Source organism: Heterodontus francisci, chromosome 3, assembly GCF_036365525.1.
Source record: "Heterodontus francisci isolate sHetFra1 chromosome 3, sHetFra1.hap1, whole genome shotgun sequence".
Lineage (NCBI taxonomy): Eukaryota > Metazoa > Chordata > Chondrichthyes > Heterodontiformes > Heterodontidae > Heterodontus > Heterodontus francisci.
In genome coordinates this window covers 134,737,095-134,757,457 of record NC_090373.1, presented here as the reverse complement: position 1 = coordinate 134,757,457, position 20,363 = coordinate 134,737,095, and the positions used below count along the sequence as shown (strand labels likewise).

Genomic DNA, 20,363 nt, shown 5'->3' with positions numbered 1-20,363 from the left:
TTTCATCAGAAAGATCACAGACCTGAAATGTTAACTCTGTTTTTCTCTGCACAGATGCTGCCTGAGTTGCTGAATATGTCCAGCATTTTCTGTTTTTATTCCCAACCAGTTTTCCTCCCGTCAATGCACAGTCTCATACCTTCTACTCATGACAGCACCAATTACGACATGGGAAAACCAAATCAACTATGTAGTAATTTCTTAGTAACATTTTCACAAAATGGAAGAATTCTTGAAACAAAGCCAAAACTCATATTGTAATGTTATTAATTTCATAAATTTCCCTGACCTGACTTTTGATTATTTTCTTAACTAGACTGAGTAGCCGAGGTACGCAAGATAAAGAGTTCAATTAAACTTGTGTTTAAATATCTACAGCCCACAATGTCATAGTCAAATTATGGGTAGATATGCAGCTGTATCAAACACAATAAATACGCTGGTGATGCATTGACATTTCAGTGGGGGAGGAGTCCTATCTTGGCAATTGGGGTGGGGACTAATCATTCGAATACTGGGCTGTCGTGACAACTTGAACCCTTGGCATCAACCTACTTTTTAAATCTCTCAAGCTCCTGAAGCCTGTTCCCTTTGCCAGCTGTTCCAGTTTCCATTTCTACCTGCCCAAAACCTACCAATGCTACCTGAGCTATTCAAACATTTTCTGTGTCTCTTAAATGGCTTTCATTTTATCTCATTATGTATCTTCCTAATGTCTGAGATTAACATCACTCCAGCCATTTAATCAACTTCTTTTCACGTAAAGCATTTTACAGGTCATTCTACTTCCACGTGTGAGCTTGCTTTTGATCCTCATTCTTTTTGGTCTTTTCCTTTTTAAACACTGCTCATCTGTAATTGTTTTTCCATTTTGAATGAAGTGTCTATATCTATAATGTTAACTTTGATTTGGGGTCTTAACGGCTTCTTCTCAGTTTACTGCAAATACTGGGACATTCCCACAATTTTAAACAAAATGAACATAAATGCAAGAAATGGTCAACATTGCAGAGAGCAAAGGCCATAAGCGCCCATGACAAATTCAGCACTGGGCTTCATCTGAAATGATAATGATGCTCTTCGGTGACATTCTCCAGTAGGAGGTCACCATTTTGGACTGGAGGCCCTCAGGTAGGTCTGGCATAGGAGGCAGACCAACATTGGCCCACTGTAATGGTGTGGAAACTGGCAGAGCACCTGCTCCTGTTGGTTCCGCATTCAGTTGAGTTAAAAAAAAACTTTAGCTCTCCCTTAGGGGTCTTCAGTAGTCCTGTTAAGAACGGTTGCTTAGGCCACTGAAGGGTTATAAAATATGAGTGGGACAAGCACGGTGAATGTTCTGCTCAGTTTTTGCCAAATTTGACATTTAGGTCCTGATACAGGCATTTTGGCCCTGATTAGCACAATCAGAGCAATAATGCTTGCTTTAGACATGCGCCCCAGGCTGCTTGGCTGCCAATTAAGCCGAGGAGGGGAGATGCCTGTGCAGGTTATCCCTGTCTGAAATCGTTCTCACTCACCCTAATTTTGCACTCAGATAATAGGAATGAAAGGTCCCAATTTCTACACCTTCTAGAGTTTTAATTTTCTTTTATAGGACAGAATATTTAACCCAAAACTCAAGACAGAAATCTGGTCCGCATAAACAGGATATTCATATAAAGCACAGCACAAAATAAGTCCGATTTCACACATATAGATCTAAAAGCATACACATAGGTATATAACATATTCAAAAGCTCTATAATCTCAGGGAATCTTCATCCACTTAACACATACCTGAATATCACGGTAGGAAAGAAACAAATTAATGACAATATCGGCTGAAAGAACTTCAACATTATCCAGGCGTTTTCTTATTCTTCCTAGCTCTGCAGCCAATTCTTTACCACTGTAAAGTTCTCGAGCTTTTCTGATGTCACTCAGGATGGTTTCCCTGAAATACTGACTATGAAGTACAAACAAACATACTTTGGGTGATATTTCTTACACCAGCTTGACTTTTGAAAACATACACTTTAGGAATAAACAGTCACTTAAAAATGCTATGCAGCATAAAGAGCAAGTTTGGGACTTAGAGAATTCAGTGCAAACACTTAAACACATTTCCTGTCCAATACTTCAGATGTGCTTTTTCTTGGTTAGGTTTGTAAGAAGAATGTTCACAACCATTCACTGTAGCTAATGTGAAAACAGACCCACCCCTTGCACACACAAGAACAATAAAGGCAAAACAGAATTAACATAAGAGGAGCAAGATTGAGGTTTTTTGAAAATCTGTTGCATTCAATGTTTGGTTTGCTGTTATTTCCTGTAATTATGATACAGAATGGCTTATGCAATTAAAATGCCAAAGTAGTTTTTATAAAAGGCCTGTTCAGAAGGATTCAGAAGTATTAGAGTAAGGGACAATGAGCTAATGGGGAAAAAAAAATTGACAAGACAGTGTTTTAATTAGCACAAAATCTCCAACTCTAAAATGGAGCCTGCTGGTTAAATCGCAATAGGTATGTAACAGCACAAGCCAGTCATCTTAGCTAAAAACAGCTTTGTCTAGCTTCTATCCCCCCCTGTCAGTTGCAAAGAAATTTGAAATTCTTTTGTTCCCCTCATTCTCCGATTTTCTCCCAGTCCCCTGAAGATGTTAACTCGTATTGAGGCCTAGGTCTACATTCATTAGTCATTTTCTGGGACATGACCTGATTCAATATTTTTCCTGTGTGAGCTTACAGAGGCAGTGACAGCAGGTTATTCAAACATGGGGGCCATCACAGTTGAGCCCAACACTAACCTCATCTAATGTCTACATAGGTGCACTATCCTGAAGGGCTCACTGGACATTGGTCAGGAATGTGAAATCAGGCTGATTCTTTTCCCTTTCCCATATTCAAAGGTGATGAGACCAGCGGTAGTGGTATGACCACCACACTCAACAAGAACCCAAGACATCCCTGGTCTCTCAGACTTATTCCCATATTAAGCAGTACATTTAGCATTGAGCAATTGGAGTAATATTTTCTCCTATCCTAAGTGGACCAGTTGGGTTCTTCAATCTAAAACAGCTTTATTCTTAAAGAATGGCCAGCCACCAGTCAATCAAAAATAGTCACTTGATAGTCCAGAACTTGAGAATTGCTGGAAAAAAAAGACATGCTGTTGAAGCTTTTTGTCTTGCACTCATCAGAACAGATGCAAGAATGCCAAATTTCAAAGGAAGCAACAATTTATACTGCATGAGAAAAGGGTGCTGATTGGTTGGCAAGTTGACTCATTGGTCGAGGCATTGCTATGGCGAATGCACCAGGGAACTATGGTTCCCCCATACTTTGTTTAATTCAAAAAAGGTGCAAACCGTGGACATGTTCCTTTTGCCTACAGAGGGCAGAGGTGGTGGCGTAGTGGTGGTATCACTGGACTAGTAACCAGAGGCCCAGGCTAATGCTCTGGTGACAGGAGTTCAAATCTTACCACAGCAGATGGTGAAATTTGAATTCAGTTAATAAAAATCTGGAATTAAAAAGCTAGTCTAATAGTGACCATGAAACCATTGTCGATTGTTGTAAAAACCCATCTGGTTCACTTATGTCCTTTAGGGAAGGAAATCGGTCATCCTCACCAGGTCTGGCCTACATGTGACTCCAGACCCACAGAAATCTGGTTGACTCTTAAATGCCCTCTGAAATTGCCACTCAGTTGAAGGGCAATTAGGGATGGGTGATAAATGCTGAATGAATAATTCGTATGAATGTATGTAGCTTCTAGCAAGCGTAAGTAAGCCACATTGCAAGCCCTACTGATAATCTTAAATTGGTTGTTAGCGTAATTCCTAGCACATTCGGGATTGTTCAGTAAGTACTATCCAATCGCAGAATCATATCTAACGTTCGACATTATGTTCCAAGTTTTGCAAGTACAGGCTGGTTGAGTACTGTCAGTACTCTGCCTATAGCAAACAGCCGAAGGGATGTGCGGTTTGATACGATCCACCAGACATTGGGACGTATGACCTACATACCTGGCATTGCACCGACACTGGAACTCACATACCACATTACTCATTTGTGTGGTCGGCAGAATGCATCATAAATAGGGCCAAAGCCATTTGCTCACTGTGCAAGCTTGACGCCGAAATTGGGCGCATTGAAGCTATCCTGCAGGATAATGACTACCCCTATCAGATCATTGCTCGTTCGGTATTGCACATACTCACGAATCGGCCTACGGCCACCACTTTCGGACCTGAAAAGTGCCCAGTCTACCTCATTGCCTGGAAGGGTAAGGTATCAAGATAATTTGAGCAACAGGTGAAGCTAGCCGCTTCACGATGCTACTATGCAGTAGCAACACAAGTGGCATTTTCCACTAACAGGATGCTGCCGTCAAGCCAAAAAGACGTTCTGCCTACCATACAAATGAATAATGAATTCCAGTGTCGGTGCGATGCGAGGTAGGTAGACCGTACATCCCAACAACTGGCAGATCGTATCAAACAGCCTTCGGCTCTTCGTAATAGGCAGAGCATTGACTGTGCTCAACCAACTCGTACTTGCAAAGCTCAGAACGCAATGTCTAACGTTAGACGTGATTCTGCGATTGGACAGCACGTACAGAACAATCACATATGTGCTAAGAATTACACTAAAACCAACTTATGATCAGTCGGGCTCACATGACTCACTTACACTTGCTAGAAGCTACATATATTCATACGCAGGGACCTGTCCTCTGCAGGCAAAAGGAGCATGTCCAGGCATTGCGCCTTTTTTGAATTAAACAAAAGTGTGGGGGACAATAGTTCCCTGGTGCATTCTCCAAGGCAACACCTCAACCAATCAGCACCCTTTTCTGATGCAGTATACCTTTTTGCTCCCTTTGAAATGTGGTATTTTTGCATCTGTCCTGATGAGTGCAAGATGAAAAGCTTTGATAGCATGTCTCTTTTTTCAGCAATCCTGAATTAAAAATGTTCAATTTGCTCCAATATACAATGATGTGTTGCAGCAACTTAGTCGCTGTAGAATATTTTCTGGATAATTGTTATAAGGAAGAAAGGAATGCATTTAGGACCACCTTTCACAACCTCGGGTGTCCCAAAGCACTTCACAACCAATGAAGTACTTTCAAAAAAAGTCACTGCACTTTAAAAGTAAGTCATTGTATAAAGTGCTTTGAGATATTTTGATGTGACTACTGTAGAAATAAAATTTTATTCTACTGTTTATTCAGAGGTTCTAACACAAATAAAAAGGGATTCCCAAACAATAGGTTGGAAGGAAGTAACTCATGAAAGGCACTGCGAATTTGATGCATTTTTAAGTTGTTCACACAGCACAGCGTAGGTGGGGGAGGAAAGGAAACATTAGTAATCTTTAAAATTGCTCCACAATACTGCCTCTGTGGCTAAAATTAGAAAGAAAATTAGAGTAACTAATTTTAGCAAAAGGAAACATGCAGAGCCTGTATCCTCCAACTGCATGTACTGTGGACTCCTATTGGGAAGATAAGCAGCTAACCACAAGAGAAGTTATGCTAGTTTTTCCTCCCTTGAATCAGCAAGGCATTCTGCCTCTGTTCAGTGCTGCACCCAGAGACTGGCATTGTGCCATTGAGGGGAAACACAAGCAGGAACGTCAGCAGAGACTGGAGCTAGAATCTGATTCTCCTTCTCCACTGCAAAGTGCTTGTATATAATACACCATCAAATCTAACTGTTTTTCTGTTTAAGTTTCGACTTTGATTTTTCAACTTTAGAATTGTAATTTGTACTGTAAAGCTAACTTTTCGTCTTAGTCCTGATGAGCTCCATTTACAATTTTAAGAGCATGTATAATTCTAGCTATGACAGAGCACAATTATTTGGAGACAAATTTAACACATTCCACATTTTAAACTGTAGAAGACATACACATTCAGATCTTGGTAAACTACATTTCAACAACTGTTACATTTAATTACGTTTTAATACGTGTGAAACGTTTTGACCATTAGGACATGTTTCAATGGAGGAACACAGTATAGAAATGAAGAATGCGTTTTATTTAAGAAATGCAAATATTTATTTCTTGTTAGCTGTCCTTCCTTTATAATATAAGTCAGGATAAGAAAAGATATGCTAGCAGAAATAAAGGCCTCAATTTAAACTCCAGGCGGGTTTTGTGTCAGTGGGTGGAGTTGGAAACTGACATGCTCTTCTCTTAGTTGGTCCACTTCCCACCAGGAATGTGCAGGAAGTGGGTGGGAAGCTGCTGCTGTCCTGAAGAAAATCAGGCAGCACATGGCCGCTCACAGTCATGCGGGGAGGTGTTGGGAAGAATGTCCCGAAAAGGTCTTGCAGAGGGGAGACTGGGGTAAGAGAGATATAAATTTCCTTGTGGGCCTGAGAAAAAGTATTCATGCTCCTCCTGGCCTTAGAAAGAAAAGTACAAAACCAGGTCTGCTTGGGCTTCTATCACCTTCCCAACCACTGTCCTTTTCCGTTTTTGTGGGGGTGATTAGGAAAAGTTTTCCCCTGGGAAACTGACTTATAAAGGAGAGCAAACTCATCAGCCAGGACTGCTGCCTGCCGGGCTCTATGAGCCTTCTGCTCCTCTACATGCGTCTTTATAGAGACTGGGAGAGAGTTTTTAAATTCCGCTAGCAAAATTACTTCTCTGAGATTCTCATAGCTGAGCTGTACTTTAAGAGCCCTCAGCCACTGGTCAAAAGCCAGCTGTTTATTTCTCTCAAATTACAGTTAAGTTTGATTAGCTTGCTTCTTGAGGATTCGAAACTTTTGGCGATAGGCTTCCGGTACAAACTCATATGCCCCGAGGATAAAATTTTTTGTCAGTTCATAATTGGATGATGATCTCTCATCTGGCAACATGGAATAAACCTCATGGGCTTTTCTGGTTAATGTGCTCTGTAACAGCAGAGTCCAAGCCTCAGCTGGCCACTTTAACTGCTTTGCCAGATTTTCAAAAGACACAAAAACCGCTTCCACGTCTCCCTCATTGAATTTTGGGATCAGTTGGAAAATTTTTAACAATTCTGTACCCAGCCTTGAATTACCCTCCTCCATATTGGCTAAGCTTTCACTGGGGTTACTCTGTCGCCCCCTAGTTAACTAAAGTCATCTCAGCTCTCTTTCTTCGCATTCTTTCTGGACGGTTCTTTCTCTTTCTCTCCTGTCTCTCTCTTTTTCTTTTTCCTCAAATTCAAGTTTCCTCTGTTCCAATTGTATCTTTTCTAGCAATACCCTATTTCTGCTTCTTCAGATTCAAGGGAAAAATGGTTGGCCACTCGTCATAGGAGTTCAGACTTTCTAGCCTTGCCATGTATGTACAGTGATCCCACACTGCTCAACCATTTTCCTCAACTCCTCCATAGACAATGCTTTTAACTTATCCCAAGTTGCTTCCCCCTGGCTTGGGGAGCTACTAGCTTCAGTTGCAGACATGTTAGTCTTCTAGCACACACAAGCAGAAGAAAACCTGTATTGAAATCTTTTCTCTTTTTTGATTGGGAACAATTTGGCTTCCTACTTCCAATTTCTCATTTGTCTGTGGATCAAATCTTGGACGCGAGACCCCAAATTTCTGTTACGACCAGGTGAGAAGGGGTCTAGGGGTTCCCTCTCAGCCTTTGCCTGGTTTAACCATAACAGGGTTTAATTTGAAAACACCGTGTTTTTAGCTTCTCCTCAGTGAATCCTTGTTCACTGCTCCAATTGTAAGGCAAAGAAATCAAACAGGTTTCCTTAGATTTAAACAAGAAAGGTAGAAGTTTATTAAACTTAAACTCTAATCCGGTTGATGACTACAAATATGCGACATGATCACGCTAGCATGCATACGTGATAAACAGATGCAGATAGAGACAGAAAAAGTAGAAGGAATAAAGGGGAAATGTTTGAGGCAATATCTGGTAGTTACAGTCCTTTAAGTTCAATGTGGAGTCTTTGGTTGTCGGTAGGTCTTGCAATTCATTGGGGCCTAGTTCATACTTCAACTTGTTCCGATGTAGGAGTCTTTTCTCTTGAGGTTTACGTGTCTTTCATGGGTATGGTTGTTTGGGAGAGAGTGAGAGCGAGAGCGAGAGCGAGAGTGCGAGAGGCTTCCTTGTTCCAGCTTCAGTAGCACACTGTCTTCTGCTCCTTTCTGTGACACAATTCAAAAAATCCCAGATTGCCCAGCAGGTTAGTGACTAGCTCCTTATTTGGAACAGTCTCTCCTGCGAGGTTTGTGGACTGTATTACCTTAGCAGTCTCTGGAATGTGCTTCCTTACACCTTCAATGTCTGGTGATCAAAATCCATTTGGGTGAATTGGAGCAGGGAATAGTCCTTTGTCTCCACAAGCAGCGTCTCTTAGTAAGCAAATGACCTTCCAGCCCAGTGTCTGGTGATCTTCCAACAAGTCATTTCTTCACTCCAGGAACAGTTTAAATCAATGTTCATATGACAAAAGTAATATGCCTTATTCTTGGCAGGTGGGGGTCTGCATGACACTAGCTTCCAGGGGTTCTCCATTTCCCAATCCTCTTCTGACCTGAATCATGTCCAGGTTCCCTGCTCAGACCGGATATACAATTGCAGTCGACACTTAATGATTATGCCTATTCTGACAGCTTCGAATGGGCGGCTAAGTGACCTAGGTGATTTTTAACTGCTTGCAAATCAAGTTCCTGTAGGGCAGGTAGGGTTAAAAATCATGCATCATACCCCAAAAATTTGCTATAATCATAAACACCAATGAAGAAAATAATATTTTGGCACATAAACTATAAGCAAATCTATAACAGTCTTCATTTCATTATGTTTCCCTCCATCTGCCATGGATTTTCAAAGTTTAAAAAGAGCAGACCACTCTGGCTTTGGATTACTACCCTTGTATATTGAAGAAAATTATTGAATACACGGTTACAGACAGATGAACAAGCAAGCAGGTGAAAACTATTTTACAAATCCACTAAATATAGAGGCTTTCTTGGAGAAACTTGTTTGGTGCAGAAACATGATACTTTTGTATAAAGAAACACCTACCAGCAGCTGACATGTGCAACCTTCAGCAACTGAACAAAGCGATCCATTAATGGCATGCAGATCGGCCCAAGCAACAACTCAAAGTTCGGCTGCATTAACTCACTCAAGCCCTTCATGTAGCTGCTCTCACAACAGTATACCTTGTTGTGTGGAGTCACCATGTATGGTATAAAACTGTAGTTTCCACAGGATGCCTGTAACAAAAGGTGTAGTTGTAACTTTGTCAAAAACATAATATTTTACTAAATTTGAACGCAAGTCTACTTTTTCTCCCCATCACCATTTCTTTGCCTCCAATAATACAAAGGTAACTTTGATATTTCATGGAACGGTATTCATTTTCTCCTCTGATTAAAAGAGTGTGCCTTTAAGACAGGGACAAGCTTTTGGATTTCTGAAGTAAAGTGTGCCAGCTAAACTTATTACTTAGGCCACAACGAGAGATCACATGGTATAATGTTTCGATTTGACAGTGTGTAAAACTGGCAAAAACCAGCCTGAATCAGCCACCAGTGAAGAAAAGAGCTGTCTATTCTCTTTCAGCAGAAATTCTACAAGGAGCTACAGGCCAAGTTAATGGCCTAAGGAGAAAAAAATCTTTTTTTTCCCCCAAAGAGTCCATTTATATTGCTGAAGCTAGCAAAACTCCTTTTCTTTACTTCCAAGCCAGGAAGTATTTGCATCAAGATTGAATCTCTCTTGACTGACTGTATTTTCTGGAATTCACTGGTAGTGTTGATGCCTGCTGCAGCTGAGGTGTTTTGAATGCCTATCTACTGAAGAGACTATTTCACCAAATTTGCGTGGAGACTTCAAGTAGCATTTGATTATTTTCACACTAGGATACCTCCCAGAGTAGGAATGTAACCCACAAAGACTTATTTATTTATTGTTAAGAAACAGCTAATTTTTAAAAACATAATTTTTTTTTAAAAGAAACCGAGTGTGTGTGAGAATGGGGGAGTTAGGTTAAAATAAGAAGTTATAAGGTCTTTAGACACAGGTTTATCTTAATAGTGTTTAAGATTTAGTTTAAATAAATAGTTATTTTATTGTTGTCTGAAGATACCTCGTTTGGTCGGTTTTATTCTGGGGGTTACTACAGTGTTAAATTTGGCTGTTTTCCGGTTGGGTGGGAAAATTTTAATAATATGCTGCGAGCTGTGGAGTGATGGGACTGGATTGACGGTACATTGCTCCTGCCTTGGTCGTAACAATACATCAGTTACAAATAATGTTTGCCACTGAAAAGCATATTACAGTATTTCACAGGGGTTCCACCAAGGCAACAGTGAGGAGGACTATTTTCAAATGAACCAATAGATTACCCAATGCCACCAGGTCAAAACATCATTGCAGGTGACCTCTGTTAAGGAGGCTTTGTCAGAGATTGTGGCCAGGTGTCCTCACAAGCAACCAAACCACTACAGTGTTAAATAGAAACACTGGGGCCTGCTCAATTAGACGTTTTTCTGGAATGTAGACAAGCATAAAGCAGTAGCAGGAAGAAGCCAATTATGCGTACAAGATTTAGTTCGTTAATAGTGAATCAAAAAAATCATTTTAAAATGCAGTCTCATTATGTGCAGCTTGCATTAAATGCAGACACTGGATTCGCTCTGGATTGACATATAGAGGTAATTTTAAAACAAAATGTATTTTTAAACCATGCAGCAAATTCACAATCGGCCTTATTTACAAAAGGATTTTTTTTAATTTACGAAGGACTGATTCCACACATCTGGGAATTAAAACAGTCAACACAAATACAATTTTACATACTGCCCTTAAGCAACATGTGAATGTTGTAAGAGTAACAAAGCTTAATTTATGGATGCGTACAGCAGTTTTGAAATTACTCCTCCCACAAACTGATTTTCGAAAGGAGCACTGCACAAAGCATTACTGCGCAATACTTCCAGGAAGCACAATTGGCACGTTTAAGAAGAAAACAAAATAAAACATGAATATTATACCTATTAGCTTATAACAAATAAAAGGAATCTAATGTTATGAATGCTGGACTTTGTAACATGATTATGTTTTAAAATTCTGATTTGTAAAAATTCAAGATAGAGACTAGAAGGTCTGGTGACCTCACCTCAACTCTGCGAAAGGAAAGGACAGCAGTAACCAAGACAACAGAGAAAACAGATCAAAGACTTTCTTTCGAAAGCAGAGACTGCAGGGCTCTCACCTGAAGAACTAACACCTGAAGGACAATGAGTTTTGTCCTCCTAGACATTTGGGTCATAAAACAAGGGGCTGAACTTTATCAGCGCACCACGGAAGTGCTGCCGCAGAATCCCTGCGATATTATGGGCGGGGGCTCATTTAAATAGAGGCGGCGGAATGGCCGTTCCCAATGATGCAAAAGGGGCAGCTGCCGCGAACCTGGCAATGACGTTTGGCACCACCGCGTAGGCACCGCCACCATTTTTAAAGGGCTTAAAGCCCTTCAGGATATATTTAAATATTTAAAGTTGCCGGTGTGATTAAAGAAAGTAAAAAACGTTTAACATTGAATCCGCTCTTCCACCCCCGCACTGAGTCCGCAATACAAAAAATTGACCTATCCCCCAAAAAACACTTCTCGAAATTCTGAACATCCCCCCCCGAACCTCAGTATCTTTGACTCCCAACCCTTTCCCACCATCCCCACAACAAAGAACAAAGAACAATACAGCACAGGAACAGGCCATTCGGCCCTCCAAGCCTGCGCTGATCTTGATGCCTGCCTAAACTAACACCTTCTGCACTTCTGGGGCCCATATCCCTCTATTCCCTTCCTAGTCATATATTTGTCAAGATGTCTCTTAAATGTCGCTATCGTATCTGCTTCCACCACCTCCCCTGGCAGCAAGTTCCAGGCACTCACCACCCTCTGTGTAAAAAACTTGCCTCGCACATCCCCTCTAAACTTTGCCCCTCGCACCATAAGCCTATGTCCCCTAGTAACTGACTCTTCCACCCTGGGAAAAAGCTTCTGACTATCCACTCTGTCCATGCCGCTCATAACTTTGTAAACCTCTATCATGTCGCCCCTCCACCTCCATCGTTCCAGTGAAAACAATCCGAGTTTTTCCAACCTCTCCTCATAGCTAATGCCCTCCAGACCCGGCAACATCCTGGTAAACCTCCTCTGTACCCTCTCCAAAGCCTCCACATCCTTCTGGTAGTGTGGCGACCAGAATTGCACGGAATATTCTAAGTGTGGCCTAACTAAGGTTCTGTACAGCTGCAACATGACTTGCCAATTTTTATACTCTATGCCCCGACCGTTAAGGCAAGCATGCAGAATGTCTTCTTGACTACCTTATCCACCAGCGTTGCCACTTTCAGTGATCTGGGGACCTGTACGCCCAGATCTCTCTGCCTGTCAATACTCCTAAGGGTTCTGCCATTTACTGTATACCTCCCACCTGCATTAAACCTTCCAAAATGCATTACCTCACATTTGTCCGGATTAAACTCCATCTGCCATTTCTCCGCCCAAGTCTCCAACCGATCTATATCCTGCTGTATCCTCTGACAATCCTCATCATTATCCGCAACTCCACCAACCTTTGTGTCATCCGCAAACTTACTAATCAGACCAGCTACATTTTCCTCCAAATCATTTATATATACTACAAACAGCAAAGGGCCCAGCACTGATCCCTGCGGAACACCACTAGTCAAATCCCTCCATTCAGAAAAACACCCATCCACTGTTACCCTTTGTCTTCTGTGACCGAGCGAGTTCTGTATCCATCTTGCCAGCTCACCTCCGATCCAGTGTGACTTCACCTTTTGCACCAGTCTGCCATGAGGGACCTTGTCAAAGGCTTTACTAAAGTCCATATAGACAACATCCACTGCCCTTCCCTCATCAATCATCTTTGTCACTGCCACAAAAAACTCAATCAAATTAGTAAGACACGACCTCCTCTTCACAAAACCATGCTGCCTCTTGCTAATAGGTTTGTTTGTTTGCAAATGGGAGTAAATCCTGTCCCGAAGAATCCTCTCTAATAGTTTCCCTACCACTGACGTAAGGCTCACCGGCCTATAATTTCCTGGATTATCCTTGCTACCCTTCTTAAACAAAGGAACAACATTGGCTATTCTCTAGTCCTCTGGGACCTCACCTGTAGCCAATGAGGATGCAAAGATTTCTGTCAAGGCCCCAGCAATTTCTTCCCTTGCCTCCCTCAGTATTCCAGGGTAGATCCCATCAGGCCCTGGGGACTTATCTACCTTAATGCTTTGCAAGACACCCAACACCTCCTCCTTTTTGACAATGAGATGACTGAGACTATCTGCACTCCCTTCCCTAGGCTCATCATCCACCAAGTCCTTCTCTTTGGTGAATACTGATGCAAAGTACTCATTTAGTACCTCGCCCATTTCCTCTGGCTCCACACATAGATTCCCTTCTCTGTCCTTGAGTGGGCCAACCCTTTCCCTGGTTACCCTCTTGCTCTTTATATACGTATAAAAAGCCTTGGGATTTTCCTTAATCCTGTTTGCCAATGACTTCTCATAACCCCTTTTAGCCCTCCTGATTCCTTGCTTAAGTTAAAACTTTACTTTTTTGGTGGGTTATCTTGTCTTTCCAAATGCACTGGAAGTGTTTCCAGCATTTTCTATTAAAATTATAGATATTTTCTCATTGCAGGTTCATATTGGATAAACCTGTAGTCTTTGGTACAGAACCAAATACAGGTTTTGGTGTCTGCCTTTTTTGACAGAATTTATATTTCAGTGCATTCTAGTTAAAAGGGATATGTTGCCAGCTTTTAATGTTCTCTTACTAGTCATTATGATTTACCATGAAAGCAGAATCTTGAACCAAATGCCAATCTGACCAGGAAATAGTTGACTGAGACTCCGGGAGCAGAAAGCGAGGACTGCCACCCTTCATGGTTACCAGACATAAATATGCAGTTATATTAGCCAGAACCACCACCCAAATAAAACCATTTACAAGCTCATTTTACATTTCAGTCAGAACTTGTGATCATATTTTGACATACAAAGTAGATATACCAAAAGGAAAACACTGAAAGGGTGAAATTGGTCTTTGCCAGTCATGAAAAACCGGCCCACAGCAAATTGGCGTTCATTTTACATCATGCCCAATGTTCATTTTCACTGCAGCCAAGTTTTTCGGTTCATTGGTTGCAGTGTTGTACCCAAACCCCTCTTTCTTATGCATGTACATGTGCACACACATACTCACAAATAGGTGAACACCTTACAATGTAGATTCTTTCTTTGGCCTCCTCATCTCGAGAGACAATGGGTAAGCGCCTGGAGGTGGTCAGTGGTGTGTGGAGCAGCGCCTGGAGTGACTATAAAGGCCAATTCTAGAGTGACAGGCTCTTCCACAGGTGCTGCAGAAAAATTTGATTGTCGGGGCTGTTACACAGATGGCTCTTCCCTTGCGCCTCTGTCTTTTTTCCTGCCAACTGCTAAGTCTCTTCGACTCACCACACTTTAGCCCCACCTTTATGGCTGTCCTCCAGCTCTGGCGAACGCTGGCAACTGACTCCCACGACTTGTGATCAATGTCACAGGATTTCATGTAACTAGACATTCAGAGAGCTTTCAGTAAAATTATACATGAAAGACCATTCTTGCTAAGTCTGTTCCACAGTCAATGAGTTACAGAAGAATTTAGACAATATTTTCAAATTAGTCAATAAAATTCAATGTAGGTACATGGTGTTATGCATTGTAAGAAAAAATAATGGGGGACTTACTTCCTTAATGTGCGATGTCAAATGAGCTGAGCAAAGACTGAATGAGACAGAGGAGCATTTGTGTGAGTCAACACTGAGGAAAGTAACAATGACTCTCTTCAGCAGCTTTTGATTATAGTTATATCATCCCTCTATGCTGTCCCACTTGTAACATGACATTAAATTTAACTAATTCCACAGAAACCACAAACCTTTTAGCCTTCTTTAGGTGAGAGTTCTGTATCACTGTATTTGTAAGAATATGGCTACGTTACTTTGATATCTATAAAGGCAGGAGAGTAATGTAGACAAAATTCGTTTAAATGGTGTTCTCGAAAAGCCTGTCTTTCCACTCAATGATGCTGATAACATTAGGGAAGGATGAATTTCAGGATCAGGGGCATTATACTGTAAAGATAAATAAATAATCTAGATGGATGATATTGAGCTTAAAGAATTAAGACTGAAATATTTTGGCTTTTGAAATACACAGGTTTTTCAACATGGCAAGGGATAGTGTAAGAAAAATAAATTCTTGCAATACAAAAGGCAATATGTTGCTATAGAGGCACTAAAGGTGATTCACAATAAAGCTGTGGCTTGGGGGAGGCAATGATAGGAAATAACATAACATGTGAAAAGGCATGGTATCTCTCATCTCTGTTTGGCAATTGATTTGAACTGGGTAGCCACAAAATATCAGATAGTGTTGCATCCAGCAGGAAGCAGACCATAAAACAAATGGTGTTAAAAGCGATAGTGTTTTTACCTAGTTTTTTTTATTCATTCGTGGGATTTGAGCATCGTTGGCAAAGCCAGATTTGTTGCCCATCCCTAAATGCCCTGGAGAAGGTGGTGCTAAGCCACCTTCACGAATCGCACGGTCCATTTGGTGTAGGCACACTCATAGTGATGTTAGGGAGGGAGTTCCATGCAGAACAGTGCACTTTTGCCTGGAGTCTAATCACTCGCGCGCAGATTTCAGGGGGAAATGTGACATGGCTTCTCAAAGTTTGTTCACCTCATTGTGAAGGTAGCAAGTGGTCTTTCTAACTGGGTCAAAGTGCCTTACAACCAATTAAGTACTTTTGAAGTGTAGTCACTGTTGTAATGTGGAAAACTTTGCAAAATGTTCCTTCAGGAGACAAAGTAAATTGAATAAACAATGCAAAAGGCGAGATTGCATGTCTTGTGGAATAAGGTAATCTGGCCAAAAGGGTCTTTTTCATCCCATGTTTTTCATGACCTAATGCACTTAGAGATGAAGAAGTGAACTATGATTTGGATTTGAAAGCCCAATACATAAATGTCATTAATTTGCATTTTCTGCAGTTTAAATGCAGAACTCCTTTAAAACAGAAGGGTAATTGCTAAGTAGTAAATTCAACTGTTGAGGTCTCATACCCTACTTTAAAAATATCTCATGAGAGTCAGAAGCCCTTTTACCTACATCGAGTATACCGGACAGAAACCGGCCATTTAACCCAATCAGTCCATGCCAATGTTTATGCTCTACTCCAGCATCCTCTTATTCTTTCTCATCTAACCATCAGCATAACCCTGCATTCCCTTCTTTCTTATATGCATCTTTATATGCATCTATAACTATTCACCTCAACTATTCCATGTGGCAGCAAGTTCCACATTCTAACTATGCTCCGGGTAAAGAAATTGCTTTCAAATTTCATATTTGCTTTGGAAAAGAAACTTATAATAAAACTAAATTTTGGATCATCAATAACAGAGATAACTTTCCTAAATTTGAAACGCTTTTTCGATTCTTTACTTCTATTAAGACAGCACTGCACAAAGAAGTGAGGCAAAATGAATGAAATCCTACTATTGGGAAAGATTCTCTCTGTTTGCTATTTCTAATACAATCTGGATTTGGATTTGCATATTCTTGTGTCCTTGGATACAAACTGAAATAGAAGTCGCTACATAAATCACATCACTGCTACCAAAACAGAGGTTACATCAAATCATTTTATCCACCACCTAAACATTCTGGTTCTATAAATTCCATGTCCTGACTTCGCATTTTCAGTGTTAGAATGGAGGGAATTGGAGAACAGCACTCAGGAATCAAAACTTTAAATAATTTGAGGGATGAGGTGAGATGGAGAAGGGGAGAAAAATGAGGCAGTTTACATTGAAGCAAGAGGTGGCTCAGAGAACTAGATCTTTGTCTTTACTGTTTGGGAGGAGGGCAGAAAGGAAGGTCTGGTGTAGAAGATCACAGGCACTAACAGAGCCCACTACATTCTATTTCCATTCATTTTGATGGGAAAAAAAATTTAGGCTTGAGTTCTGATGGAGGTCATTGACCTGAAACGTTAACTCTGCTTCTTTCCCACAGTTGCTGAAGAATCTGCTGAGTGTTTCGAATGCTCTCTGGTTCTATTTCAGAAAATCAGACTTATTCTGTTGTTAGGATGCAACCCTCTCCGCCAGAATTTCCTTTCTGCGTTCAGCCCAAGTTATATTCAATGTCCAGGCAGCAAAGATGAAAATTTATCACATTCAGTACTAATTCCGAATTGAGTTAGCTCATAACCAAAACTCACCTGTTTTACAGTAAGGCTCTTTTGCATCTCCTGGGATAAATTTAATTTTTGGTGATGTTGTAAAACAGGCTATATTGGGTTGGCCACTTTTAAACACCTCACCCAATTTTCCATTCCCTTCCTGAGTTTTATTTACCAATAGTTCTGTAACAATGCACTGAAAGCAAAACAAGAACTTCTAATGGAAATTATATGCACCAAACTACAAATTCCATTACAAGAACATGGAAATAGCCTCAAAATATATTAGATATACAGGATGCATCATTAAACAGTGTTTAACCAGGCAAAGCAAAAGTTGTACTTACATTTTTCTTCTGACAAATAATTTCCTGCAAAAAGACAAGACAAATCAGCCAATAATATTAATGTAAAACTTCGAACTATTCACACATCTGTTTATTAAAGGGTTAAAAATTTACTTTCAACCTGACCCTTACATACAGAAGAGCATAATAAAGTTACTACAGTATTTCAGAACATTACAATATCGTGTGATTACTAGTTTGTTAAGAGATGAGAGATGACCAGTTCTATCAGAGTATAACTGTTCAAAGGTAAATCCACTTTGTTATCTATCTAATGATGCTAAAACAGTTTGGATGATACTCCTATATGTTTTCTAAGTGTAACAAAATATTAACTGTCAGCTTGGCGCCATTCGTGGCATCCTCACTGTGAATTTGAAACCTCCAAGTTCAAACCCATCTCCCAGATTTGAGCACAACGTTTAGTTGGGCACTATCTTTGAAGTATGATATTACATTGAAGCTCTGTCTGTCTGTTCCAGTGGTTTAAGCAGATGAGCAGAGAGTCCTCCTAGTGTCTTGGCTTTCCTGTGCACATTTGCCTACATAATTAGCTCCCAAGCACTTTGAGACTTCCCAAGGAAACAATGCATAAGTGCAATTTCTTCCTTTTCCTTAAGTCATTATTTTGACTACTTTATGCCAGTGTAGTTCAATAATATACTAGCCACGTATGCAATGTTAATTTCTCCAAACTTAATTCACTAGCTACCAACTTGTTCCCTCTCCCTAGCAACTGTTTAAGACTGAACCAGACCGTTCGCAACCTTGGTGTTATATTTGACCCTGAGAAAAGCTTCCAACTACATACTCGCGCCATCACTAGCACTGTCCATCTCCACCATCTTAGCATCGCCGAAATTCGCCCCTGCCTCAGCTCTTTTGCTACTGAAACATTATGCGTTTATTATCTCTAGACTTGACTATTCACGCATTCCTGGACTGCCTACCACATTCTACCCTCTGTAAACTTTAGGCCATCCAAAACTCTTCTCCCATGTCCTTATTATACCAAGTCCCGTTCCCTTATCATTCCTGTGCTCGCTGACCTACATTGGCTCCCGGTCAAGCAACACCTCAATTTTAAAATTCTCACCCTTGTTTTCAAAACACCCAATGACTCACCTCTCGCTGTCTCTGTAATCTCCTCCAGCCCCACAACCCTCCAAGGTATGTGTGCTCATCTATTTCTGGCCTCTTGAGCATCCCCGATTTTAATTGCTCCACCACTGGTGGCCATGCCTTCAATTGCGTCGGCCCTAAGCTCTGGAATACCCTACCTAAACCTCTCCGATTCTTTATCTTTCTCTCTCTGTCTTCCTTTAAGATGCTCCTTAAAACCTATCTCTTTGACCAAGCTTTTGGACATCTGCCCTAATGCAGCTCAGTGTCTAATCTTATTCTATAATGCTCCTGTGAAGTGCCTTGGGACATTTTATTGTGTTAAAGGCACTATATAAATATAAGTTGCTGTTGTTATTGTTGTTCTAAAAAAACATTGCTCTGCAATAATTATATAGCTCATCACTATGGTAGGGAAGAAGTACACAGCAACAAGGCTTATAAAAATGGTAAAAACACTGGCCTTTCATCCCTTGGTGCTGGGTTCAAACACAGCCTAGACTCATAGGATGAAAGGCATTAAGAGTCCTAAGTGAAATGAGATTGAGCAATCTCAATGTGAGTTCTGGTAGGTAATGTACTCTCAGCACAAAAATATTCCTAAATAGCAATCACATTTAGTATAGCCACAGAACAGCTGGTGTGGGAAACAGAACAATATCACACTGATACAATTGGGGTCATCTACTTCGGCTGGGATTGATGGGACCACAGGCAGAGGATATTATATTCACAGAAAGAAAATGGACAAAAGCCAAGAAAAAGGAAATGAACTGGAGATGGGATATAGAAATTCAGTGATCTTATGTGGAAGATGGCATTACTTTGTTGTTTTTTTTTTATCCCCTGCTACTTAGTGCCGGTAAAATGATTGCCAAGTTCACCCTTACAGTTAAATTTGTTGCAAACTGATTTTTGAAACTGAATGCTTGAGAACTAAAGCTACTGAATAAATAAAAGCATCTGCACATTGATTATTGTTAAAGTTTGTTTATAAATCAAAGCTATATAAAAACTGCTACTGTTCCAACTGTTACTATCTTTTATTTTTTTGGTTAATATTTTCATGCCACTGAAGAAATATGATCCATAAACTGATCTGCTTATCAACATAAGGCTAACTATGATAACTGCCCACAAACAGCTGTCCTGTACCTCTGATAGGGCAGTTGTATTATTTCTGCATTTCTCTAACCACTTACTTCATTGCAGAGACACAAATGTGACAATATAGTTTCAAAGTTAGGCCCAAATTGGATCAACACAACAGCTTGCATTTATATAGCACCTTTCACATAGGAAAACATCCCAAGGCATTTCACAGGAGCTTTATCAAACAAAACGCAACACCGAATCACACGAGACCCTAGGGCAGGCGACCAAAAATTTGCTCAGAGAGGTAGGTTTTAAGCAATGTTTTAAAAGGAGGAGAGGTAGAGGCGGAGAAATTCAAGCAGGGTATTCCATAGCTTTGAACATGGGCAGCTGAAGGCATGCCACCAATGACGGAGAGATGAAAATTGGGGCTGCACAAGGAGGCCAGAAATGGAGGAGTCTAGAGACCTCAGAGGGCTGTGAGGCTGGAGGACGTTACAGAGATATGAAGGTGTGAGGCCAAG

General features: G+C 40.7%; 1 protein-coding gene across 1 annotated transcript in view; it reads right to left on the bottom strand.

The window, feature by feature from the left end:
- The window catches only part of LOC137361137 (mitogen-activated protein kinase kinase kinase 5-like), a 221,031-nt gene that overhangs the window by 155,990 nt on the left and 44,678 nt on the right, over positions 1-20,363 (bottom strand). Inside the window, 3 exon segments of the mRNA XM_068026081.1 lie at positions 1,780-1,948; positions 9,022-9,215; positions 17,623-17,646. Coding sequence (XP_067882182.1) covers positions 1,780-1,948; positions 9,022-9,215; positions 17,623-17,646 — 387 coding nt within the window.